This window comes from Hypanus sabinus, chromosome 9 (genome assembly GCF_030144855.1).
Source record: "Hypanus sabinus isolate sHypSab1 chromosome 9, sHypSab1.hap1, whole genome shotgun sequence".
Lineage (NCBI taxonomy): Eukaryota > Metazoa > Chordata > Chondrichthyes > Myliobatiformes > Dasyatidae > Hypanus > Hypanus sabinus.
This window is the reverse complement of record NC_082714.1, coordinates 103,538,400-103,564,233: the sequence shown is the minus strand read 5'-3', so window position 1 is coordinate 103,564,233 and position 25,834 is coordinate 103,538,400. Positions and strand designations below refer to the sequence as shown.

Genomic DNA, 25,834 nt, shown 5'->3' with positions numbered 1-25,834 from the left:
TTTAGAATACAGAACTGAGAGAAACAGATGGCAATAAATTCTACAAGTTGAAATGGCAGATTTGATATTAATAGTAATTTAGACTGCCATATGGCATACCTAAATGACGTACAAATTCTTCTCACTTTCACTATGAATTTTAACATGGTCTTCAACTTGCATTTAACCTATTTCATTATTTCATTAAACACCATCATTTTTGTATTCACTATAATACAAATTGCTGGTGACAAAAAATGAAACTTTAATTGATAAACAAGTGCTATAAGCTATGCTTTAAAAAATCCAGGCTTAACTTAGTGCATGTGCCATGCTATTTTATTTGATTTACATACAATGGTCAATCTACAGAATTATGGTTATTCCTTTCTGGTCTTAACAGCAACTGCAATGCTTCAAATTAAATCAATGGCTGAACCTCAACACTGGAAGGCTCAACATGCAATGACAACATATTTTAAAGGGAATATGAGCTAGGGCTGAAAAAGGTATTTGAAGTAGATTAGTCATGATCTTGCTTAATGGAAGATCAGGCTGAATGGCCTACTCCTGTCATATTACATATGTTCTTATGTACTTGCATGACAAAAGACACTGCTGCCTAAAACTTGGTATCACATAGAATCACCATTCTCTATTGCATTCTCAATCACTATTACAGAAAAACACATGTTTATGATTGAAAAGATTACATGGTAGAAATGTGAACAATATTCTAAAAGTAAGGCAATATAATACAAGCACTGCCACTTGTAGTTCTGACTTAAAGGAAAATAGAACCACTTTCAGTCACTTGCTTCATAAGTCATATTCTACCAAATGTAGTGCAATTGATAACCATTGCAAGTGCACTTCCCCATGACCTAGTATAAATTACTGAATAAGTTGGATGCTGCTACAATATATTATTTTAGCATGAAGATTCTAAGCTATCTGGGAATATTATAATAATATGGTGGTCACAGTCCATGTAATTGTCTAAAACTCAAAATAGAAGTGCACATTTTCAAGGCTCTACTTTCATTCATAATACTTTGGGAAAGTGAGAACCTACTTTCTTTCTAGATTTTTTGTTAATTTATCCACCTCTTTGGGTGCAAGGGTTGCATTTATTACATATTTAGATACCACCTTGCCCTTCTGCCAAGCATCAACTGACTACATTTTATTATGCTAAAAAAATAAAATCTGCAAGGAGTGTGATGGGATCACATTTACACTACTGATCTAATAATTCAGAGCATGGTGCTTAAATTGCACCACTGATATTTGGAAGTAAGCTAGAGATCACTGAAATTTTTAATAAAACTTCCACTAGTAGAGGTGATTGTGAGCAGGCATATTGCTGAAACAAAACTGAACTGGTTAATCAACATTCTGGGAAGAAAACGTATTCTAGATAAGACTCTTAATGGATTGAAACAAACAAAAAAAGAAGATCTAACTATAACAGTATAAAGTAAAACAGTATTTTCAGCAAGTTACACTTTAAAACAAGGCCACATACCATGATTCTTATCATTAAGTAGGTTTTTCGTAGCAGGCAGAAACATCTCCAAGAGCTCTGGTACTTTCCTAATAACATGTACAGCAGCCAGTGCAGCCTGTGAACAAGACATCGTCAACTGTGAGTCATTTAAGTACCAGACACAAGCGAACTTCAGAAATCTTTTCAAAAGACAAAGCACATTAGCAGAACCAGATCCGATTAACTTCATAAAATGCAGAACAGTAACGGAACAGACTATTTGGCCCACGATATCTGTGCTGCCAATTCTGCCAAACTAGATCTTCTATAATATGATCTCCATCCCTCTATTCCTTGCATGTCTCAATGCTGCTTATATACCACGTTTATATCTGCAACTACCATCCCCTGGCAGCATGTTTCAGGCACCTCCACCCTTCTCATAAATCTCCTTAAAATATAATCTATCTCACCCTAAAGTTTGATATCTAGTATTTGATATTTCTACCCCACAAAGAAGACTATCGATCCTAATTATGCCTCTCATAACTTTGTACACTTCTGCCAGGTCTTCCCTCAGTCCCTTTATTTACAGAGAAAAAATTCCCAAATTTATCCAAATACTTCTTATGGCTAATACTCTCTAATCTAGGCAACATCCTGGTGAGCATCTACTGCACCTTTTATGTCCTTCCCACAATGGGGCAAGCAGAGATGCACACAATACTCCAAATGTGACCCACCCAGTTTTATAGAACTGAAAAATAATTTCCTGACTGCAATGTTCAGTCTGAGCGATGAAGTATGCCATATGCCTTCTTCAACACCTTATCCACTTGTGTTGCCATTTTCAGGAAGCTGTGGTCTTGGACCCAAGATCATTCTGTACATCAATATTCTAAGTTCTGTATACTTTCCTCTGTATTTGATCTCCTGAAGTGCAACGCCTTACATTTGTCTGAAATAAACTTCATCTGCCATTTCTCCACCCATGTGTGCAATTGTAAATCCTGCAACAACCTTCACTATCCATAACTTTTAGCATAATCTCCAAAATAATTAACAGCCTTTGTATGTTTTCATGCGTCATTTACATACTGTATATCATGAACAACAGGGGTTTCAGCACTAATCCCTGCAGAATGCTACAAGTTACAGACCTCCAATCAGAATATACCCTTCCATTGCTACCCTCTGGAGTAAAACCTGGCTTTGTTGTAGAAGACAATCTACCAAGTTACTATGGATTCCATGTATCTTAACCTTCTAGGTTAGCTCCCATGAGGGACCCTGTCAAATGCCTGAAAATCAATGAAGTCAACTTCCACTGTCTTAACCTCAATAGCATTCATACCTCCTCATAAAACCTAATCAAGGATGTAAGATAAGACCAGCCCATACAAAACCATGCTGTCTATCCTTAATAAGTCTTGCTTTTTCTAAATGAGAATAAATTCAATCCCCAAGAGGTTTCTCCAACAGCTTCCATACCACTGATGAGAGGCTCACCAGTTCACAATTTCCTGGATTATCCTTACTACCCTGTTCAAACAAAGGGACAATGCTGGGCACCCCCCAGTCCTCTGGGACCTCACTTGTGGCTAGAGAATAGAGAAAGGTTTTTTTTTCAAGCCCTAATAATCTCTTGTTCTGTCTCTCTCAATAACCCAAGATAAACCCCATCAGGCTCTGGGGACCATGAATCTGAATGTTCTTCACTAGACACATCATCTCTTCCTTTGACTCAGCATGACCTAGATTATTAACATTCCCTATACTGATCTCACTTTCCTCCACGTGCTTCAATGTGAATATCAAAGTCAAGGACTTGTTTAGTACTTTGCCCGTATCCTCCAGTTCCAGGCATAAATTCTTTCTTTTATTTGGGTGGTCCTACTCTCTCCTTAACTGCCCTCTTGTTTTTAATAGATATACATTTATAAAATGCATTTAGATTTTCCCAAATCGTACTTGTCAAGGGTATTTCATGGCCCTTTACAGCCCTCAAGCCCTAACGAGTTCTTTCCTGGTTTCTTTATATCCTTTCAAAGTTCAAAGTAAATGTTATTATCAAAGTACATATATGTCACCATATACAACCCCAAGTTTAATTTTCCTGCAGGCATACTCGGTATATCTATAGAATTGTAACTATAACAGGATCAATGACCCTGTTAAGGACCCTGTTTTATTTCAGTTTGCTAGACTTACACACATATAATTTTTCTTCATGAATAAATTAACATCTCATGTCATGATCATTTGCGAACAAAAAATAAAGAATATACCAATCAGAGGCTCTTGCTCATATCACATTACTCCAACAGAACATAATTTCCTATTATGGGAATACACCTTTTGCACAAGGAAAACTGTGAACAGCTGCATCAAAATCACTTCAGGTTGCCTAATCCAGCCAGGATCAGAAAAATTGTACATCCTTGCCAGAAATAAAAACTACCACTAAATCTCCAGAGCATTCACCAGCTAATCGGAGTACCCTCTTCACAGGTTCCAATTCAGCAGCCAAATGACTCGTGTTACCTTGCAATATCCTTATGACCACAGAAGTAGTGACTGCCAGTATAGAGACAATTATTTCCTCCACTGGCAGACAAGAGACCAGTTGTGCTAATAGGCTGGTCTCGGGGTACCCATCTTCATAGCATCTGCTATGTTCAATTTCCATGTTCCAGAATGTTTTCAAAGAGAAACTGGATTTCAACTGATGCACATGAAAGAATGCAAAAATTTGATTAGGCAAACAATTAGGCTGAAGAGTGCCTGGTTAATTCCCTGCATCTTTCTGATAAGTATCTGAAAATGCAATGCTTGGTAAAGAGAAGTTTATGCTTTGTAATAAAAACCTACCTGATCAATGACTCACTGCAAATGAAGATGGCAAATACTAAATTAAAAGTCTTTTTTCCCTTCAGAGACATACTGAAAAAACATTTTTCAACTATGCCTTTCTGAAGCTATGTTTTTTTCTTGTTAACCACATAAGCACAATGCAAATACAATCTGATTGTGTGAAAGCATGTCTTCCTTTGTTGCAAAAATCTAAAAAAAAACTTGTGCATCTTCACTCCACAGAATGATCTGAGTTGCAAATTTTTAATGCTTCCACTTGTTAGCAGCAGTTTTGGAAATAATTTCTCACAATTAACTAATCAAAGTGTGATTAACTAATCAGGTACTGAAATAGTGATGCTGTAAGTCACATCACAATTTCATACCTGTACCAGGGCTTTTACTTTGAAGCTACTGAAACAACATCCCTTGTTCCACCTCTGGAAATTTTCCTGATTAATTATTCTATTACGTTTGACCTTGCTTTAAATGCAGAGGCATTTTAGACCAGAGCTTGCTGAATTTGAACTGTGAAGACTTCGCTACTCTGCATATTTATAAAAAAAAATCAAAGGTTGATTACACATCCACAAAAAGGTTGTTATTGCCTTTGAAAATCTGCACATTTTTCATTGGTTTATCTTTATCAATAGGAGGTTAATGAACTCATTTACATGGGGAATTTCCACTGAGATTGTTTACAGTCTACACCAGCTCTCTTACTCAGGTTTCACTACATTGTTCTTTGCAAAACATTTGTCCATTATTGCACCACTAGTTAGAATGTCATAACAGAATCATACAAAAAAAATCCAGCACAGAAGGTAGCCATTGGCCTATGGTAATAAATAAGATATTTGGCCTTATAAAATGTGCTGCAGGTCATAGCAGCTTAAGTACAATTCCAGGAATATTTTTAGATGTAATGACTTTTTTTTAAAATATAGCTTCCATTACCCTTCAGGCAGTGAATTCCTGGCCTACCACACTCAAGCCTAAGTAAAAATATTCTTCTTCATCCCTCTTCTAACATTTGTATCAATGACTTTAAAATCCATGCACTGTGGTTCTTCACTGCCAAATAAACTATTGGTATAATTTCAATTTTTTCTAGCTCATAGTTCAAGGCATAAGACCAGTAACATAGGAACAGAATTAGGCTATTCAGCTCATTGAGTCCACTCCACCAATTCATCATGTCTGATGTCAGATCCCACTCAGCCCCATACACCTGCCTTTGATGCCCTGACCGATCAGGAAATTATCAATTTCTACCTTAAATATACCCACGGACTTGTCCTCCATCCCAGTATGTGGCAGAGCATTCCACAAATTCACTACGCTCTGACTAAAAAATTTCTTCTTACCTCTGTTCTAAAAGGTCACCAACTTTGAGGATGTGCCATCTAGTTCTGGATACATCCACCAGAGGAAACATCCTCTCCATATCAACCATATCTAGTCCTTTCAACATTCGGTAGGTTTCAATGAGATCCCAACTGATTCTTCTAAATTCCAGTGAGTACAGGCGCAAAGCTGCCAAACACTCCTCATATGATAATCTCTTCATCCCCAGAATCATCCTTGTGAACCTGCTCTGGACTCTCTCCAATAACACCACATCCTTTCTGAGATATGGGACCCAAAACTGTTGATAATGTTCCCAGTGCAACCTAACTAGCTTATAAAGCCTCAGCATTATCTCCTTGCTTTTATATTTTATTCCCCTTGAAATGCCAACAATGCATGTGTCTTCTTTACCACAGACTCAACCTGTAAATTAACCTTCTGGCAGTCTTGCGTTAGGACTCCCAAGTCCCTCAGTACCTCTGATGTTTGAACCTTCTCCGCATTTAGATAATAGTCCACACTACTGTTCCTTTTACAAAAAGCATTATCATACATTTCCCAACACTGTATTCCACCTGACACTTTTTTGCTCATTCTTCCAATTTGTCTAAGTTCTGCTGCAATCACATTACTTCCTCAGCACTACCTAGCCCTCCACTTATTTTCATATCATCTGCAAACTTTGCCACAAGGCTATCAATTCCATTATCTATATCACTGACTAACAATGTGAAAAGTAGTTGTCCCAATACTGACCCTTGAGACACCACTAGTCACTGGCAGCCAACCAGAAATGGCCCCTATTCCCATTCGCTGCCTCCTGGCTGTAAGCCATTCCTCTTTCTATCCTAGTATCATTCCTGTAACACCATAAGATTTTATCTTGTTCAGCAGCCTCATGTGTGGCACCTTATCAAATGCCTTCTGAAAATCCAAGTAAGAAACATTCCCTGCTTGTAATCTCCTCAAAGAACTCTAACAGATTGGTTAGGCAAGATTTCCCTTTACAAAAACTATGCTGACTTTGAATTATTTTATCATTAGTCTCCAAGTACCCTGAAACTTCATCCTTAGTAATAAGACTAACACTTTCCCAACCACTGAAGTTAGGCCAACTGGCCTAAAATTTCCTTTATTTTGCCTTCCTCCCTTCTTAGGGTGGAGTGACATTTGCAATCCTCCACTCCTCTGGGACCATGCAAGAATCAAATGATTCTTGAAAGATCATGACCAATGCTTCTGTTATTTCTTCAGCAACCTCTCAGGATTCGGGGATGGATTTTATGGTCCATCTGCTCCAGGTGACTTATCCATCTTGAGACCTTTGAGTTTGTCTAGCACTTTTTCCTTTGTAATAGCAATAGCGCTCCTGCTTCCTGACACTTACAGATCTCTGGCACACTGCTAGTGTCATCCACAGTGAAGACAGATGCAAAGTACCCATTGTTCATCTGCCATTTCTTTGTCCCCCATTACTACCTTACCAGCGTCATTTTATATAACTCTTATATAACTTCATATAAGTGAAAAAAACTTTTAGTATCCTGCTTTGTATTATTGGCTAGTTTGCCCTCATACTTCATCTTTTCCGTTCTTATAGTTTTTATAGTTGCCTTTTGGTGGATTTTAAAAACTTCTCAATCAACCAACTTCCCACTCACTTTTGCTACCTTATATACCCTTTTCGTGCTTTTTTGTAGTCCTTAACTTCCTTTGTCAGCTACGGTTGCCCACACCTGCCATTTGAGAACCACTTCTGTGGGACAAATCTATACTGTGCCTTTTGAACTGTTCCCAGAAAATTCAGCCATCTGTGCTCTGCCGTCATCCTTGCCAGTATCCTCCTCCAATCCACCTGAGCAAGTTCCTCTCTCATGCCTCTAATTCCCTTTATTCCATTGCAATACTGATAATGTGACTTAAGCTTCTCCCTTTCAAACTGCAGTATGCATTCAATCATATTATGATCACTGGCTCCTAGGGGTTCATTTACATTAAGCTAATAAGATATGGGTTATTGTACAACACCCAATCTAAGATAGCCTTTCTGAGTAGGCTCAAGCACAAGCCACTCTAAAAAGCCATCTTGTAGGCATTCAACAAATTCCCTCTCTTGCGATCCAACACCCTTGTATATTCCCAATCCCCTTGCATATTGAAGACCCCATTACAATTGACTCATTACCCTGTTACATGCCTTTTCCAGCTCCCTTTACAATCTCAACCCCACATCTTGGCTACTATTTGGAGGCCCATATTTGATTCCCATACTTTTATTTTACCCTTGCAGTTTCTTAACTCTACCCACAAAGATTCAACATTCTCTGACCCTATGTCACCTCTTCCTAAAGATGTAATTCCATCTCTTAACAACAGAGCCATACCACTGCCTATGCCTTCCTGCCTGTCCTTTTGAAAACAAATTAAATACTTTGCCATTAAGCTCCCAACTATGGTCTTCTTTCAGCCACAACTCAGTGATGCCCACAACATCATACTGACCAATCTGTAACTGCGGCACAAGTTCACCCTCTTTATTCCAAAAGCTATGCGCATTTAAATACAGCACCTTGTCCTGCATTCTTTCCCCTTTTGAATTTTGCCTCTGTGGTACAATTTAACTCTTTGCTGTCTGTATTTGTACCGAATCATTGGTTCATCCTTCCTAAACCTGCTGGCTCATCCTCAGCTCTATCATACTGGTTCCCATCCCACATATTTACCATATCCACATGTAAACTTTAAAGGTCCCAGAGAAACAGAAACAATGCTCAATCTTGTATCAATATGCAACTCAAAAATAGGCTATGCAATTTGATCAGTTAAAATGAACCCTTATGTTTAGGAGCAGGATTCTCAGTTGTAGGTGAAATGTGAGCAACCACCGGTTTCAATTATTATTAGTTCTTTCTCTTAGTCTTAAGTCATCACTACCGTAGTTGCTTTAAAATGTAAACAATTTTATTTAGCCTTTTTGAGCAAACCAGAAATCCCAGGGGGTGGAGTTTCAAGATGGCGACGTAAGCATCTGCCTTTTAGGCGCTCTTTATTTTTTCAACTATAATCACCCTTTAATCAAATCTTTCCGAACTTAATCATATGAGTTGCTACTTCTGATTAACTCTTTTTTCCTAAAATAATACTTGATCTAATCTTGTCAAACTTAAAATGGCTACAAGTAAGAAATCGTCTAAGGATCCTTTATCTATCGACACAGTTGCTAACCTTCTGGATTCTAAACTTGCGGGTTTGGAAGGCAGACTAGAAGGTAAATTGGATAGTAAACTGTCAAGTTTGGAAAAAAGGCTTACCACGAAAATATCTGATCTTGAAGGAGTTGTTAGATCGCTTGAAATTAAGTTTCAATCACAGGCGTTAGATGTTCAGCGCCATGAAAATAAGATTACGACTCTTGAACAATCAATTTGTGAAAAAGCACATACAATTGAAGCGTTGGAGAAGAAGATAGAGTCGACTGCTAAAACTATGGATCAGTATAAGTTTAAAATTACTGATCTTGAAAATCGATCTCGCAGACAGAATTTGCGCATCATCGGATTTCCCGAAAAAGTTGAGTCCGTTGATTTAACTGAATTTTTCTCTAAATTACTGTGGGAAATTTTCGGTGATGAAGGTTTGCAAACTAAACCTGTTATTGACCGCGCTCACAGAGTTGCGAGGTTTTCGTCTACGACTGGTAAACCACGAGCGGTGATTGTTCGCCTTCATTATCCTCGTGAGAAAGAGCTTCTAATTCGATTAGCTCGTAAAAAAGGTATGATCTCTTACAAAACCAATTCATTTCGAATTGTTGAGGATTATTCCTATGATGTAATGAGAGCCAGAATCACTTTTAAACCAGTGATGGCAGAGATTCACTCGATTGGACTTAAACAAGCTTTAATGTATCCAGCGAAGCTTAGAATTGTGCTGAACGACAACAGTCAACGATTTTTCAACACTCCGGAAGAAGCGAAGAAATTTGTTGAAGAATATCGATCTTCTAGTGCAACTTGAACTATGAGTTACATTGAAGATTTTTTTGGAGAGAGGATGCCATTTCATTTTAAGTTTTAACCCATGAAGTGGGTTATAACTTCTTATCCTGATCTATGGGTCTGGTTTTTTTTTCTACTACTATTATCATTGCTTATAGATGCTGTTTTAATTTTTATAATATCCTTTTTTATACACGTTTGTATTTTGTAATAATGAATTATTTTTTTAAAATGTCATTTCTTCTTCCCATAAGACTTTGCTTTTTATAAGCGTTTATTTGTTTGCCTGTATTTAGAAATGGAACAAATGTTTTGAATTTTTTTTTAGTCTTTTTTTATATATGCTGTAGTGTCTATTAAATCTTTTTTTTTAATTCTATTTTGATAACTCTTTTTTACTAAATTTTCTTATTAGATTGCTGAACTTATATTCATATTTTGTAATATGGCTTTTTCAAAATGTCGTTTCTTCTTCCCATAAGTCCTTGCTTTTGAAACATCATCTTTCTTGTATTTGAATATGGAATTTTTTCTTTTAAAGGTATATTACACTTTTAAATTTTAATGTTTATTTTTTTTTATTAATGATTTTTTGTTTTACTATTTTAGTTTTTTTTATATATATATATATTTTTTGCAACCCTATATCTTAATCTGGGTGTTATATAGTTTTTAAAAAAAATCTTCTTATGGAGCTGCCATCTTGAAATGGGGGTAATATTAGTATTAGTTTATGCGCCTGCCGCTTGGCTTTCTTTCAAAGGGTGGGGGGAGGGGGTAGGGATCTTTTTTCACGCTTTTGCTTTTTATTTTTTTGCTTTTAGTTTATGGGCCGACTTTAAATTATTAATATTGTTGAGGTGTCATGATCTCTGGTTGCTCCTGAATCAATTTTCCTTCTTACTAAATTGTGGGTTATGTTGTAGCGGTGTGCTACACGCAGCGCTAAAATTACGACACGGAGTCGGTAACTGCAGTCGAAGGAAAAAACTTTATTCGAAAACTTCAGCCTCACTTTTAAGCCTCTGTCAACCGGCCCCCCATGGCGCAGAGGCTCCAAAGCTCTGTGCTCGCAAACCCCCGTAGGCTATCTAATTGTGAGTTGGTTCGGATACGCTAGGAAATGGGGCGCCACATAGTGTCTTTTAACCTTTTATGATACACACAATTAATATTGGTATGATGGATAAATCTATTAACTTTATCTCGTGGAATACTAATGGTTTAAATCATCCGATTAAACGTAAAAAAATATTTAAAGTATTCCATAGATTGAACGCCAATATTATTTTTGCACAGGAGACCCATATTAGGAGGGAGGATAATCAACGTTTTTTTAGGTTCTGGAAGGGTCAACAATTTCACTCGAATTGTACCGCTAAAATTAGGGGTGTGTCTATTTTTATAGACCCCTCAATTTCGTTTACACATTATGAAGTTATTTCTGATCCACAGGGTAGATTTTTGTTGATAACTGGTTCACTTTTTAAATCGGAAAGTTGTTCTAGTTAATATTTATGCTCCAAACTTTGATTGCCCTGAATTTTTTAAACGTTTATTTACTTCCCTTCCTAACTTGAATGAATATATGTTGATAATGGGTGGAGACTTTAATTGTTGTTTGAATCCTTCGATGGATAGATCTAAACCTATTCGAACTCTTCCGAATAGATCAGCTTTACATTAATTCTTTTATGGTCGATTCTGGAATTACTGAAATATGGCGGTTTCTGAACCCTAAAGATAAAGAATTTTCATTTTTTTCACATGTATATCATAGTTATTCTAGAATTGATTATTTCCTTATTGATCATTGTTTATTAACAGATGTTATTGATTGTAAATATGACTCTATTGCTATTTCGGATCATGCACCTTTGAAGTTATCTATCAAGATCCCGGACTCTTCTATTAATACTAGATCTTGGAGACTTAATGCTACTTTGCTTCAAGATCCAGAATTTATTACCTTCATAAAACAACAAATTGACTTATTTTTTTCAACAAACTATACCGAAGAGATTGACAGAGGAATACTTTGGGACTCTTTCAAGGCTTTTATCCGTGGACAAATTATCTCATATTCCGCTGGTAAAAGAAAACAAAGATATTTAGATATAGCTTTATTGGTGGATAAAATTAAAGAAATTGATAAGATTTATTCCGTTACTCCTACCAAAGAACTTTATAAGAAGAGAGTTGAGCTTCAAATGGAACATAGTTTATTATTATCTTCTTCAATTGAGAATCAATTAATTAAGACCAGGGCTCAATTTTATATTCATAGTGATCGAACTGGTAAATTGTTAGCTAATCAATTAAAAGCTATTTCGACTAAGCGACAAATTATTAAAATTCGTAAACAAGACGGTAATTTAACTACTGATTATAAAGAAATCAATAACACTTCTCAAGATTTTTATAAATCTTTATATCAATCAGAATTTGATGGTGACCTGTCCATGATGGATAATTTTTTTAACAACTTGAATATTCCTAAACTGATAGATGAAGATTGTAGCTTGCTTGATGCTCCTATCTCTATGGCTGAAATAAGAGAGGCTATCTCATCAATGAATTCAGGGAAAGCTCCTGGTCCTGATGGTTTTATTGTAGAATTTTTAAAAACTTTTTCTTTATTGCTTTCTCCTTGGCTATGTGAAATCTTTAATGATGCGTTTGTTAAGAAGAGATTAGCTCAATCTTTTTATGAAGCTACTATTTCTCTAATTCTTAAAAAAGATAAAGATCCTACTTTATGTGCATCTTATCGCCCTATATCATTATTAAATGTAGACTCTAAGATTCTTACAAAAATTTTAGCCATTAGATTAGAAAAGGTACTATCACAGATTATTTCAGAAGATCAAACTGGTTTTATTAGGAATCGGTATTCCTTTTTTAATATTAGAAAATTGATTAACATAATTTATACTTCATCACCTATAGCCCCAGAATGTGTTATCTCATTAGATGCTGAAAAAGCTTTTGATAGAGTTGAATGGACATACTTATTTAATGCATTGAGAAACTTTAATTTTAGTCCTAATTTTATATCATGGATTAAATTAATATATTATAAACCTGTTGCTTCTGTTCTTACAAATAATTATAGATCCTCTTTTTTTCAATTATCTCGTGGTACGAGACAAGGTTGTCCTTTAAGTCCTTTATTATTTAATATTGCATTAGAACCTTTAGCCATTGCTATTCGTGAGTCTCCTAATATTTTTGGTATCATCCGTAATGAGAAGTTATACAAATGATCATTTTATGCTGATGATTTGCTGCTATATATTTCTGATCCTAATAGGTCTATTCCTGCTATTTTATCCTTGTTGGCTCAATTTGGTAGTTTTTCTGGTTATAAATTAAACTTAGATAAGAGTGAATTATTCCCCTTAAACGCGCAAACCTTATTGAATGACAGGATGCCATTTAAAGTTGTTACTGATAACTTTATCTATTTAGGTATAAAAATCACCAAGAAATATAAAGATTTATTTGGACTGAATTTTTTACCTATGCTTCATCAAATTCAACAACTTACTACAAGATGGTCTCCCTTATTTTTATCATTAGTTGGTCGGATTAATGCTATTAAAATGATGATTTTACCGAAATTTTTATATTTATTTCAAGCCTTACCAATTTTTATTCCTAAATCTTTTTTTGATAACATTGATTCAAAAATTTCCTCATTTGTGTGGCAAAATAAAAACCCTAGGTTAAGCAAAAGGCAATTACAAAAATCTAAAAAAGATGGTGGTCTAGCTTTACCTAACTTTAGATTTTATTATTGGGCGAATAATATTCGTAACCTAATGTACTGGAAACTAGATTTGGACTCACCATTGTGTCCACAGTGGGTAAATTTGGAATGTAGTGAGGTAAAGGGATATTCTATATTCTCCGTTCTTGGTTCTTTTCTTCCTGTTGATTTAGTTAAATTCAATAACCAGATATCTAACCCTGTTGTCAAACATACACTACGAATTTGGTTTCAATTTCGTAAATTTTTTAATCTGAAAAACTTTGTTCTGGACAGCCCTATTTTATTTAATTTTTTTTTTCAAACCTTCATTGACAGATCAAGCTTTTAGCATATGGAAAAGGAAAGGTATAAAATGTTTTCGTGATCTTTTTTTTGAAGGTACTTTGATGTCTTTTGATCAACTTTCTAACAAATTTAAATTACCTAAATCTAATTTTTTTAGATACTTACAAATTAGAAATTTCTTACATAAAATTCTCCCATCTTTTCCCAATTCAGCTCCATTGGATTTTTCAGATTTGATTTTTACCTTTAATCCCTGCCAGAAGGGATTAGTAGCTTTTATTTATAACATGATTATGAAGATACAACCAGAAATATCGGATAGAATTAAACAAGAATGGGAAAAAGAACTTCGATATAATATATCAACAGATAAATGGGAAAAAATTTTACAAATGGTTAATTCCTCTTCTATTTGTGCTAAACATGCTTTAATACAATTTAAAATTGTACATAGAGCTTATATGTCTAAAGATAAGCTTGCTCGATTCTACTCGCATATCAATCCTCAATGTGACACTTAGAAGTGGCTTCATTGACCCACATGTTTTGGTCATGTCCCACTTTACATAACTATTGGAAGGACATTTTTGATGTCATTTCCTCAGTATGGAATATCGATTTACAACCTCATTTTATTACTGCAATTTTCGGTATGCCAAATGAAGATGGTAATCAGTTTTCCCCTTCAATCAGACGAATGATTGCTTTTGTAACATTAATTGCCAGAAGGTCTATATTACAAAACTGGAAAGAAGTAAATCCTCCTACCACATCTCAGTGGTTCTCTCAAACTATTTCCTATCTGAGTTTGGAAAAAATTAGAAGCACTATTTTTGACTCTTCTATTAAATTTGAAGAAACCTGGGGACCGTTCATTCGACATTTTCATATGAATTAATTTGGCCTATTTCAGATCCTTTTCTCCACTTATTCTTGTTCAGGTATGGAGTTCCGGAGTTTTTTCTTGACACTATCACATATTTATAAATTGTTATTATTGCCCATGTTAGTTTAGTTTAGTATTTTTTTTCAATATATATTTTCTTCTATATATTTTCAATTTTTTTTTCTCTTTTGATGATTATTTTTGTTTTTTTCTCATATATATTTATATAGACTTGATTGATTAATGTACCTTTTGTTGATTGATGTTTAATAGGATATTATTATCCTATTACTAATGTAATTTCAAGTTTATTGAATTTGTAATCTATTCATTATTGTGCTGTCTTTACGACAGTTATTTAGTTTATAATATTTTCGCTTAGTAATTCATTCAATAGTATTTTCTAGTTAGAATTAGAAGTGTTTAAAGTATATTCATTGCATGTAAAATATATCGGCATGCGATGACGTCACATCCGGTTTCGCCGCGTCTTGTGGGAAAACACCGGTTTGAAATTAGCGCGAGGGTGGGGGCTTACCACGAGGCTCACCTGAGCAGAAGTAGTTTTGCAGGCATGAGAAATCACAGTGAGAGCAACGCTGTAAGTTAATAGATAATCGATATATTGAACTAAGATGTTAATGCCGATCCTGTTAGAAGTAACGACGGTAGATAATGTTTATGCTTTCGTTAGTTAAAGAGTCGCGGATAGTTTGCATGGAAGTGTATTTAAAGTAGTCAATGGAGCAGGTAAACTCTCCCTGTATACTGTACCTTAGTGTAATGTAGTTATAGTCACCTTTGCAAGTATTTACACTTGAAATGTGATATTAAGGAAGGAACAAATACTGTATCAATCTTGTATTGTTTTATCAACAGTTTTCACCATATGTTAATGTGAAGAGTGAACAGTAAATGGTTAATCTTACTGCGATCTGGTTCTCATTGGCTGTGGTTTATCTCGACGTTGAATTTGACGTTATTAGTTACACGCGAAGGAGAACGTTACAGTGAAAAAGCGGCATTATCAGGTGTTTCAAGTGCTGCAATGTCAGCTCAATCCAGCATCAAGTCGACGCCGCCCAGCGACAAGGGCAGTAAACCGACATCAAGTAAGCCCACCCAGGCGTTATCAGGTGTTCCAAGTGCTGCAATGTCAGCTCGATCCGGGATCAAGTCGATGGCGCCCAGCGACAAGGGCAGTAGAACGACATCAAGTAAGTCCACACAGGCAAGAGCCAAGGCAGAAGCCGCCAAGGTGCGACTGCATTACGCCAAACAAGAAGCAGTTTTGAAAATGAAACAGGCCACCAGAGAAACCGAAATCCAGAAAGAAAGGGCCGCCAGAGAAGCCGAAAGGGCCGCCAGACAAAGAGAAGAGGCTGCCAGAGAAGCCGAAATCCAGAAAGAAAGGGCCGCCAGAGAAGCCGAAGAGGCTGCCAGACAAAGAGAAGAGGCCGCCAGAGAAGCCGAAACCCAGTTGGAAATGGCAAAAATATCGACAGAGTTGCAAGTGCTGCAGCTAGAAAGAGAAGGAGAAGCTGCCATGGCGGAAGCAGAGTACATAGAAGAAGCTGAAGGGTCGCGTGATCTGACCGAAGCAAGATCTACTTTAGAAAGGACCAGACTGGAACGCACAAGCGACTATGTACAATATCAAACAGACTGGCAAGCTCGTCTCCCCTCTCCATACCTGTTCAATAACTTCCCCAGCTACGAGGAAGAAAATTTACCCTCGCGGCTCCGTGATGAAGTCAAGAATGAAAGAGCTGACAACCGATATTCTTTGACACCAAAGTTACAAAGTTCGATGCGAAGAGACGCGGAAGTCAAATCCAGGATGGCAAATTCCATGAGAAACGTGCGTTCTCAGTCATATAGGCGCCAACGTACTTCTCCAGCCCGCATGCCGCTTACAGCCGATCCCACGCTGCAGTATTTAGCACGACGGGATCTCGTCACTTCGGGACTGTACCAGTTTGACGATAAACCCGAAAATTACCGTGCATGGCACTCCACATTCACCAATGTGATCGACGGGGTCCAGCTCAGTGCAACCCAAAGGTTGGACCTTATGGCGAAATGGCTGGGGAAAGAATCACGCGACCAGGTGAGACGCATGCGTTCAGTGTACATCAACAAACCCGAGCTAGCCTTAAGCGAAGCGTGGGAGAGACTTTGGGAGAGATATGGGGCCCCCGACATTATTGAAGCGGCGCTATATCGACGTCTGGAAAACTTTCCTAAGGTGTCAGCCAAAGATCACTTTAAGTTAAGAGAATTCGGAGATTTACTCATGGAGATCCAAGGCGCCAAAGAAGATGGCTATTCAGCTGGTCTAGTATACCTAGATACTCCATCCGGGATTAGACCAATCGTGGACAAACTTCCATTTGGGCTGCAGGACAAGTGGCTGACTGTTGCCTCAGAGTACAAGGAAGAGCACGGTGGTCGATTTCCTCCCTTTGAGCACCTCACTGAGTTTGTGCGCAAGGAGGCGAAGAGGCGAAACGACCCTAGCCTCGTGGGTCCAGGTAGATCCTCTTCGAATGTTTTCAACATTGATAAACCCGTGTCAGTGCTCAAGACTGAAGCCCTTACAACTAACAACGACCCTGGCGAGTATTGTCCATTGCATAACAAACCTCACCCCCTGAAAGCATGCAGAATGTTTAGGGAAAAACCCCTTGAAGAGAGGACGGCTCTTCTCAAGGAGAACAGAATATGTTTTAGATGCTGTTCCTCAACCTCTCACCTTGCCAGAGAGTGTACGATCGCCGTGAAGTGTCCGGAATGTGATAGCACAGATCACGTCGGGGCCATGCATCCCGGCCTGTCACTGCAAACCGACAGCGCTCCTTCTCCCCCACAACAGGACGGCGGGGAGAGAGAGGCTCACCCCAGGACAACAGTTGTCAGCTCGAACTGTACAGAAGTCTGCGATCAAGCTCAGTCAAGTCGTTCTTGTTCCAAGATCTGCCTCACTAAGGTGTACCCTAAAGGAGCCAAAGACAAGGCCATCAAAGCCTATGTGATTCTGGACGATCAGAGCAATCGTTCACTAGTCAGTCCAGAGTTCTTTAAATTGTTCAACATTGAGAGTGAGCGGTTCCCATACTACCTCAAAACTTGCTCAGGCAACATGGAAACCCAAGGAAGGAAGGCAGAAGGCATCCAGATCGAGTCCCTGGATGGTAAAGTCGTCATCTGTCTCCCACCGCTCTTAGAGTGCAATGAAATCATGAATAACCGCGCTGGGATCCCGACACCAAGTGCGGTGCTACACCAGCCGCATCTCCACCACATCGCCAAACACATCCCAGAACTGGATCCGAAAGCGGAAATACTCCTGCTATTAGGAAGAGATGTTATCCAGGTACACAAGGTTAGGCAGCAGGTCAATGGACCACTCGACGCCCCCTTCGCGCAACGTCTGGATCTGGGCTGGGTGGTGATAGGAGAGGTGTGTCTCGGTGACGTACACAAACCGACGGTCGACACACTCAAGACCAATGTGCTAGAGAGTGGCCGCCATTCGATTTTTCAACCCTGCACAAGTTCCATGTATATCAAGGAAGCACAACAAGACATTACCAAGCGTAAAGTAACCGACGAAACGCTAGGTCAGTCAGTTTTCGTTCAAACCGAGCACGGAAACAAACTTGCACAATCAGCTCAAGATACCATTTCTTTAAAACCCAAAGACACCAAGGTCTTCAGAGATGAAGCAAATAATGGGGTTGCCCCATTGCCTATCAGAGAACCATGCCAGCGCTCACCAAATAACAAAGAGCGGGCAGTCAAACGGTTCACATCCTTACGGAAAACCCGGAAAAGGAAACCTGAGATGCAGCAACACACCCGATTGGCCCACGAGGTACTGTGCACCCTAATGGCAGAGGTCACAGCCATTATAAACGCACAATCATTCCTACCTGTGTCTTCTGACCCAGAAAACCCCTTTATACTTTCGCCATCAACGCTCCTTACGCAGAAGGCAGGAGCACCTCCTCCACCAGGAGACTTCTCAGACAAGGATTTGTACACAAAGCAATGGAGACAAGTCCAGGCTCTGGCAAATCAGTTCTGGCCTCGCTGGAGACAAAAATATCTACCTTTGTTGCAACAGAGACAAAAGTGGACAGAACCCCACAGGAATCTGGCCAACGGCCAGAATCACTGCTACATTCCCTAGCGGGGATGGACATGTCAGGAAGATCGAATTGAAGACTACCGACCAAGGCGATGTGAAAATTTACCAAAGGCCAGTTACAGAAGTTATTCTACTTCTACCCAATGACTGATTAAGAGACTAAGTTTTGTACTCTGCTCATTGTGACCTTACGAAGGTCAAGCGGGGAGTGTGCTGCCTTTACGACAGTTATTTAGTTTATAATATTTTCGCTTAGTAATTCATTCAATAGTATTTTCTAGTTAGAATTAGAAGTGTTTAAAGTATATTCATTGCATGTAAAATATATCGGCATGCGATGACGTCACATCCGGTTTCGCCGCGTCTTGTGGGAAAACACCAGTTTGAAATTAGCGCGAGGGTGGGGGCTTACCACGAGGCTCACCTGAGCAGAAGTAGTTTTGCAGGCATGAGAAATCACAGTGAGAGCAACGCTGTAAGTTAATAGATAATCGATATATTGAACTAAGACGGGGGTCGGCAACCCGCGGCTCCGGAGCCACATGTGGCTCTTTTACGTCTGTGCTGCGGCTCCCTGTTGCTTTGGGAAATAATTGGTTGTGGCGACCCTTTTCCTGGCACATCCGAACCGACTCACAATAAGATAGCCTACGGGGGTTTGCGAGCACAGAGCTTTGGAGCCTCTGCGCCATTGGGGGGGGGGGGGCAGGTTGAGGGAGGCTTAAAAGTGAGGCTGAAGATTTCGAATAAAGTTTTTTCCTTCGACTGCAGTTACCGACTCCGTGTCGTAATTTTAGCGCTGCGTGTAGCACACCGCTACATGGTCAGTATTTAATTAAAATGTATTTTATGTTAGTTTGTTAGTTTTTGAAATGTAAATCTAAATTTGAAGATTATGGTGATCTTGTACAATCTAAATAAGACGTTGTGGCGACCCATTTCCTGACACATCCGAACCGGCTCACAATTAGCCAGCGTTCAGGCTAAGGGAGATAGCCTACGGGGGTTTGTGAGTACGTGTCTTTTGCAGCATCCGCGCCCATGGGGGGCGGGTTGAGGGAGGCTTAAAAGCAAGGCTGTTTAGTTCGAATAAAGCTATCTTTGACTGCAGTTTACTGACTGCGTGTAGCAACCGCTACAACGTGTTTTTATCGCTGGCTGTCCAGAGGGGAGGTGCTGAAACGCTTTGTCGCGCGTCTGGAAGAAGTGAAAAGGGCTCAGCAAAGTGCAGCAAAGGGCTCAGCTTTCCTGAGCTGGAACAGCCAGAGTGGCTGGAAAAGCTACACTTCATGGTAGACATGACAGCGCACCTGAACACGCTGAACACAGCTCTTCAACGGGGTAAGGACGTACAGCCCTGCACATGTTGGAGGATGTTTTGGCATTCGAGCGCAAGTTGACGTTGCTTGCCAGAGATTTACAGAAAGGCACATTGTCTCACTTCCCCAATTTGAGAGAGTTCAAACAATGTCACGACATGATAAATTCGGAGTATTTACATTCTGCAATCATCGCAATGCAAACATCGTTTGGGAAACGCTTCTGTGAGTTCAGAGAGGAAAAAAACACATTATCCTTCCCGGTCACTCCCCTAAGCATCAATCCATCCCTACTGAATACGACTGCATTATCAGGTGTGAGTCAACCTGAACAAGTATGATAAATATTTTAATTGCGTATTATTTTACGTATATTCATATGTTTTCATTGTTCAGTGAAATAGTCCTTTTATTTTTCAGGTTGACAGCTGGCTGACGTTATTTTTGGTTTGCTGCTGGCGGCAAATTTAAGTTTGGCGTTTTTCATAAATACAAGAAGGACTCAAATAGACGTTGAGTATTTTACTTAAAAGTAACCTTCAACCCAACGTCTTTTTTTCGGAGTTCAAAATGTTTTTGTTGCATGCAGAAATGTAATTTCGTTTTCTCTGCAGGAGTTCATCAATTTCATAAATGCAACACATTATAGTTTGTTTATACATAGCATAAAGGCAAAACAAAACGTTGTATGCAGTGTTATTTCATTTTAAATGTCAAACGGGTTTTGCGGCTCCCAGTGTTTTCTTTTCTGTGGGAAACGGGTCCAAGTGGCTCTTTCAGTGGTAAAGGTTGCTGACCCCTGAACTAAGATGTTAATGCCGATCCTGTTAGAAGTAACGACGGTAGATAATGTTTATGCTTTCGTTAGTTAAAGAGTTGCGGATAGTTTGCATGGAAGTGTATTTAAAGTAGTCAATGGAGCAGGTAAACTCTCCCTGTATACTGCACCTTAGTGTAATGTAGTTATAGTCACCTTTGCAAGTATTTACACTTGAAATGTGATATTAAGGAAGGAACAAATACTGTATCAATCTTGTATTGTTTTATCAACAGTTTTCACCATATGTTAATGTGAAGAGTGAACAGTAAATGGTTAATCTTACTGCGATCTGGTTCTTATTAACTGGTTTATCTCGACGTTAAATTCGGCGTTCGTTACACGCGAAGGAGAACGTTACAATTATCATGCTATGTTTTTTTTATATATATATGAAATTTAATAAAAAGATTGAAAAAGAAAGAAAGAAAGAAGAAATCCCAGTTATGTGATAATTTCACCTGCTGAAATACTTGTGCACAGCATTTGGGCAATCTGTACATAAAAAAAAGGTTATAGCAAAAAATAGACAAATGCTTCAAGGGCCATTTTCAAGTGATTCCTCTTAAAGAGATTCTGGGTTATTTCTTGGAATTCACAAGGGAAGAGAGAAAGGGACTTTAAATTATTTTAAATTTCAATAACAACACATTCCATTTTCTGTTTCAAGATGGCCATGCTGCTTTTGTAAAGGATGAAAAATTTGAATTTCAGGACTGACAAGGGTCATTGTTGAATGCTACAGCATTTTTTCCATTGGTTCTTATTTTTGGCACATGTAGGCACAGCTAATCATAAACCAGTAAAAAAATGAGATCTGTTTTTGCAGACAGAGAGCATGGTTGAAGTATTAAATAGTTACATTATTCTCTACCAAAGAAGAAACTGCAGTCGAGTTGGGAAAAGACTAAAAGACAATGCAGCGGAAATTCTGAGTGGACTAAAAACTGATAAAAAATGAGGAACTACAAAGCCTCTCTCTGCAATTCAATCCGTAATGTCCTTATTGGGAGACCACAGCCATTTAAGGATCAATATTAAAATCACAGATGGTAACAAGGTGGTGTACAGGAGTGAGACAAATCAGCTGGTTAGTCACAGCAACCTTACATTCAACGTCAGCAAGATGGGAAGTTAGAAGAATACACACAGAACCTCACTGAGGGTGGAAAGGGTAAGCAAGTTCTGAGATATCAATATTTGAGGATCTACCCTAGGCCTGACATACATATGCAACAATGAAGGTGACGTGCCAGCTGCTCTAACTCAGTTTAAGGAGATTTGGTATGTTGAACACTTCTCTAAATTTCTATAGACATATAATGGACAGCATTCTGACTGGCTGCATCACAGCCTGGTACAGAGGCTTCAATACACAGGACTGTAAGAGGTATTAAAGGGTTGTAGACTAAGCCAGCTTCATCACGGGCAAAACCGTCCCCACCTTTGAGGATTCCTTCAAGAGGTAGTGCCTCAAGCATGTAGCGTCCATCACAAAAGACCTTCACCATCCAGGTGATACTGTCTTTTCACTACTACCATCAGGGAGATGGTACAGAAGCCTGAAGATCCTTGCTGAATGACTCAGCAAAAGCTTCTTTGGCCCTGCCATCAGGATTTTGAATAGTCCACAAATCCATGAATGCTAGCTCATTATTAATAACCTTTTGTATTATTTCTTTTTGTAACTTACAGTAACTTATATTTCACACTACAAAACAACAGATTTCACAATACGTCCATGATAATAAACCTGATGCTAAAGGAAGGAAATGTCTTGGCTATAGCCTTTCAAAGATCTACAGATTTAGGATTATGCCCAAGGACAGGAAAGCCACAACTGTTATAACTTTATTCAAGAATGCATAGATCAAGTAATTATAAATAAGCAAATTCAACCCCAAAGATAAGGTAAATTCTAGAAATAGTAAATAGGGGTAGAATTTGTAGGCACTTGGATAAGTATGGCTTGACAAGAGATTGTCAGTATGCTTTGTTAAAGGCAAACTGTGTCCAAATAACTTTTCTTGAAGTGAGGGTGGGTAAGACAAATGTGATATATATGATTGTCCAAGAAACAATTGATAAGAACCTACATAATAGGCTTGGAATCAAAGACATTAAATAAAAGAGACTCTAGCAGTAAGGATGAAAAGTTGGCTAGGTATCAAGATTATAGAAGTTGTGATGAACCTTTATAAACCAAAGGTTCAACCACATCTAAAACACTGTCTTGGAGCTTGAGCTACTAAACTTTAGGATAGTAATAAAGACTTGAGAGGGTACAGAAGAAATCTATTAAAATTCATACTTTACCCTTGGAGTCAAATTTTGGAGAAGCTGGGGCTGTTATATTTGGAAAATGAGCAGCCGTAAGGGTATCAGATAGAAGCATTCAGAAGGGTATACACTGTAGACAGATCATTCCATTGGCTGAATGATCAAGAACCAGAGGGGTACAGAATGTAGGCGATTAGTTTAAAAAAAAAGATTTTTTAATTATTTAAAGAGAACAAATGATCTGGTTTGCATTGCCAGGTGCAGTGGTAGATCCAGTTACCAAGAGCAAGTGAAGCGGGGGAAGTGTTGAGAGAATGTAAGTAGCTATGGATAGCAAACTGGTAAGAAGAGAGGGTGGGAATAACAGGATTGCTCAACAGAAAATGTTTTGAACACTTATCAAGTCAAGTAGTGTTTATGCAATGAATAGTAAAGTCACTGATTCAGATCAAAGACTTTGTCAGAATTTGCTCTTTAGGAATGCCAGAATGGATTCAATGGTCCAATAATTTTAGCATGTGTTGGAACTTTTGAGCAATTCTGTAATTCCATAATCATTTCTGGGTCATCAAAGACTAACACCAGACAAGAATTTATGGAGGGAATGAAAAGAGTGGTATTAATGTTGAACAACATGCACACAAACTTTGATACTGGGTGTTGGATAATATTAAAGCTGTATACAAATATAAGATCTGTATTCTAACCAGATCTAAGAGTGGAGCTTATCTAGCAAGTAGTTGGTTAAGTTTAAAGTTCAGATTCAGAATTGTGAGGAACACGAAGCGACCTTGATTGATTTGTGTTGTGCATTAGAACAGATGTATCCTGTGTGCTGAGCTCATTACAAATGAATGGGCAATTGATGGGCTGCAAAAAATGAGTGATAACCGCAAGGTCAGAAGTGTAGGTAGTAGATGGAGAAGTTGGAAAGTAAGCATGTATCTGGAAAAGAATGGACTTGTAGCTTTATAATTGATTAAAAAGGATCTGGAGAGTATGTGAGAGAATAAGACTGTACAAGGCATTGGCAGTGACAACTCCAGAGACCAGCCACACAAGGAAGAGATAATAGGGAGGAGAGTTGGAACAGGCCAGTTTGCAAATATGAGGGTAACATCCTAGAAAGTAAAGTTAACTTATTCAGTTATAAAATGTAACTTACTTACCTCTGACATCTCCCCTTAAATGGATGTCAGTTGGTATTAGCTACAGCCTCCCTAGGGAAAAAAAACACTCCATCTGTGCCTCTTATAATCTATCACACCTCTATCAAGTTGTCTCTCATCCTTCTTCACTCCAAAGGAAAAAACTCCAGCTCATTCAACCTATCTTCATAAGACATGCTCTCTAATCCAGGCAGCACCCTGGTAAATCACCTCTGCACCTTCTCTAAAGCACCCACATCCTTCCTATTATGAGGAGACCACAACTACACACTATACTCCAAATGTGGTCTAACCCGAGTTTTTGTTTAAAAGAGCTGCAACATTACCTCATAGCTCTTAAACTCAATTCCCTGACTAATGAAGACCAACACAGCATAGGACTTCTTAACCATCCTATCAACTTGCATGGCAAATCTCTACAATGCTAAGAATACTGTCATTAATCTTACATTCTGATTATCAACTCTGCCTATCACTGGACAGAGTAGCTATTGAATCAAAATGAATGACATCTCAACTAAAGTGTAATCTCCTTTAAGGTAGACAAAACTAAGGACCAAGTACACAAGAGATTAAAATTTGGTACAGAACATTGAAATACACCTGGATTCAAACACAGCGTTTAAGATAGGGCAGTAGAAGTCAACCAGCATAATCATTGATGGGTCGGTAATGGAAAGAGTGAGCACCTACAAATTCCTGTATGTCAACATCTCAACAAATCTATAGTGGGATCAACATATTGATACAATCATGAAGAAGACATGCCAGTGGTTATACTTCATTAGGATACATAGGAGATCTGATATAACGCCAAAGGCCCCAGCAAATTTCAACAGATATACCGTGGAAGCATTCTGAATGGTTGTATCAATGCCTTGTATGCAGGCTGCAATGCACAGGATCAATAGAAGCTGCAGTGTTGCAAACTACCAGATTTTAACTGTCCATGAACTTATCATTACTACATCACTATTCCTCTTTTTGTTATTTTTTTAAAATTGCAACACAGTAATTTTTTATGTCTTGCACTGTACTGTTGCCAGAAAAACAACAAATTTTATGACACATCAGTGGTAATAAACCTGATTGTGATTCTTACCTAGAACACTTAAAGGAAATGACTGTCATTGAAGAAGCTGCCTGAAGTAGGCCCAAGTTTGCAATATAATTCCAAATCTAAACTAAGACACTTGAGGAAATCAAACTACATTCAGCGGTTACCTTATTTGCTTATTAATGCATATATCCAATTAGCCAATCATATAGCACCAACTCAATGCATAAAAACATGCAGGCATGATGGTCAAGAGGTTCAGTTGTTGTGATGCAAGTGACTGACTGGAATGATTGTTGGTGCCAATCGGGCATCTCAGTAACTACTGATCTCTTGGGATTTTCATGCACAACAGTCCCTAGAGTTTAGAGAATAGTGTGAAAAACCAGAAAAACATCCTACGAGCAGCATTTCTGTGGGCCAA

The 25,834-nt window shown here is 38.2% G+C and overlaps 1 protein-coding gene across 1 annotated transcript in view; it reads right to left on the bottom strand.

Annotated features, from left to right (window-relative positions):
• The window catches only part of LOC132399678 (AP-1 complex subunit gamma-1-like), a 159,546-nt gene that overhangs the window by 106,494 nt on the left and 27,218 nt on the right, over positions 1-25,834 (bottom strand). Inside the window, exon 5 of the mRNA XM_059980325.1 lies at positions 1,508-1,604. Coding sequence (XP_059836308.1) covers positions 1,508-1,604 — 97 coding nt within the window. The remainder of the gene's footprint in view (positions 1-1,507; positions 1,605-25,834) is intronic.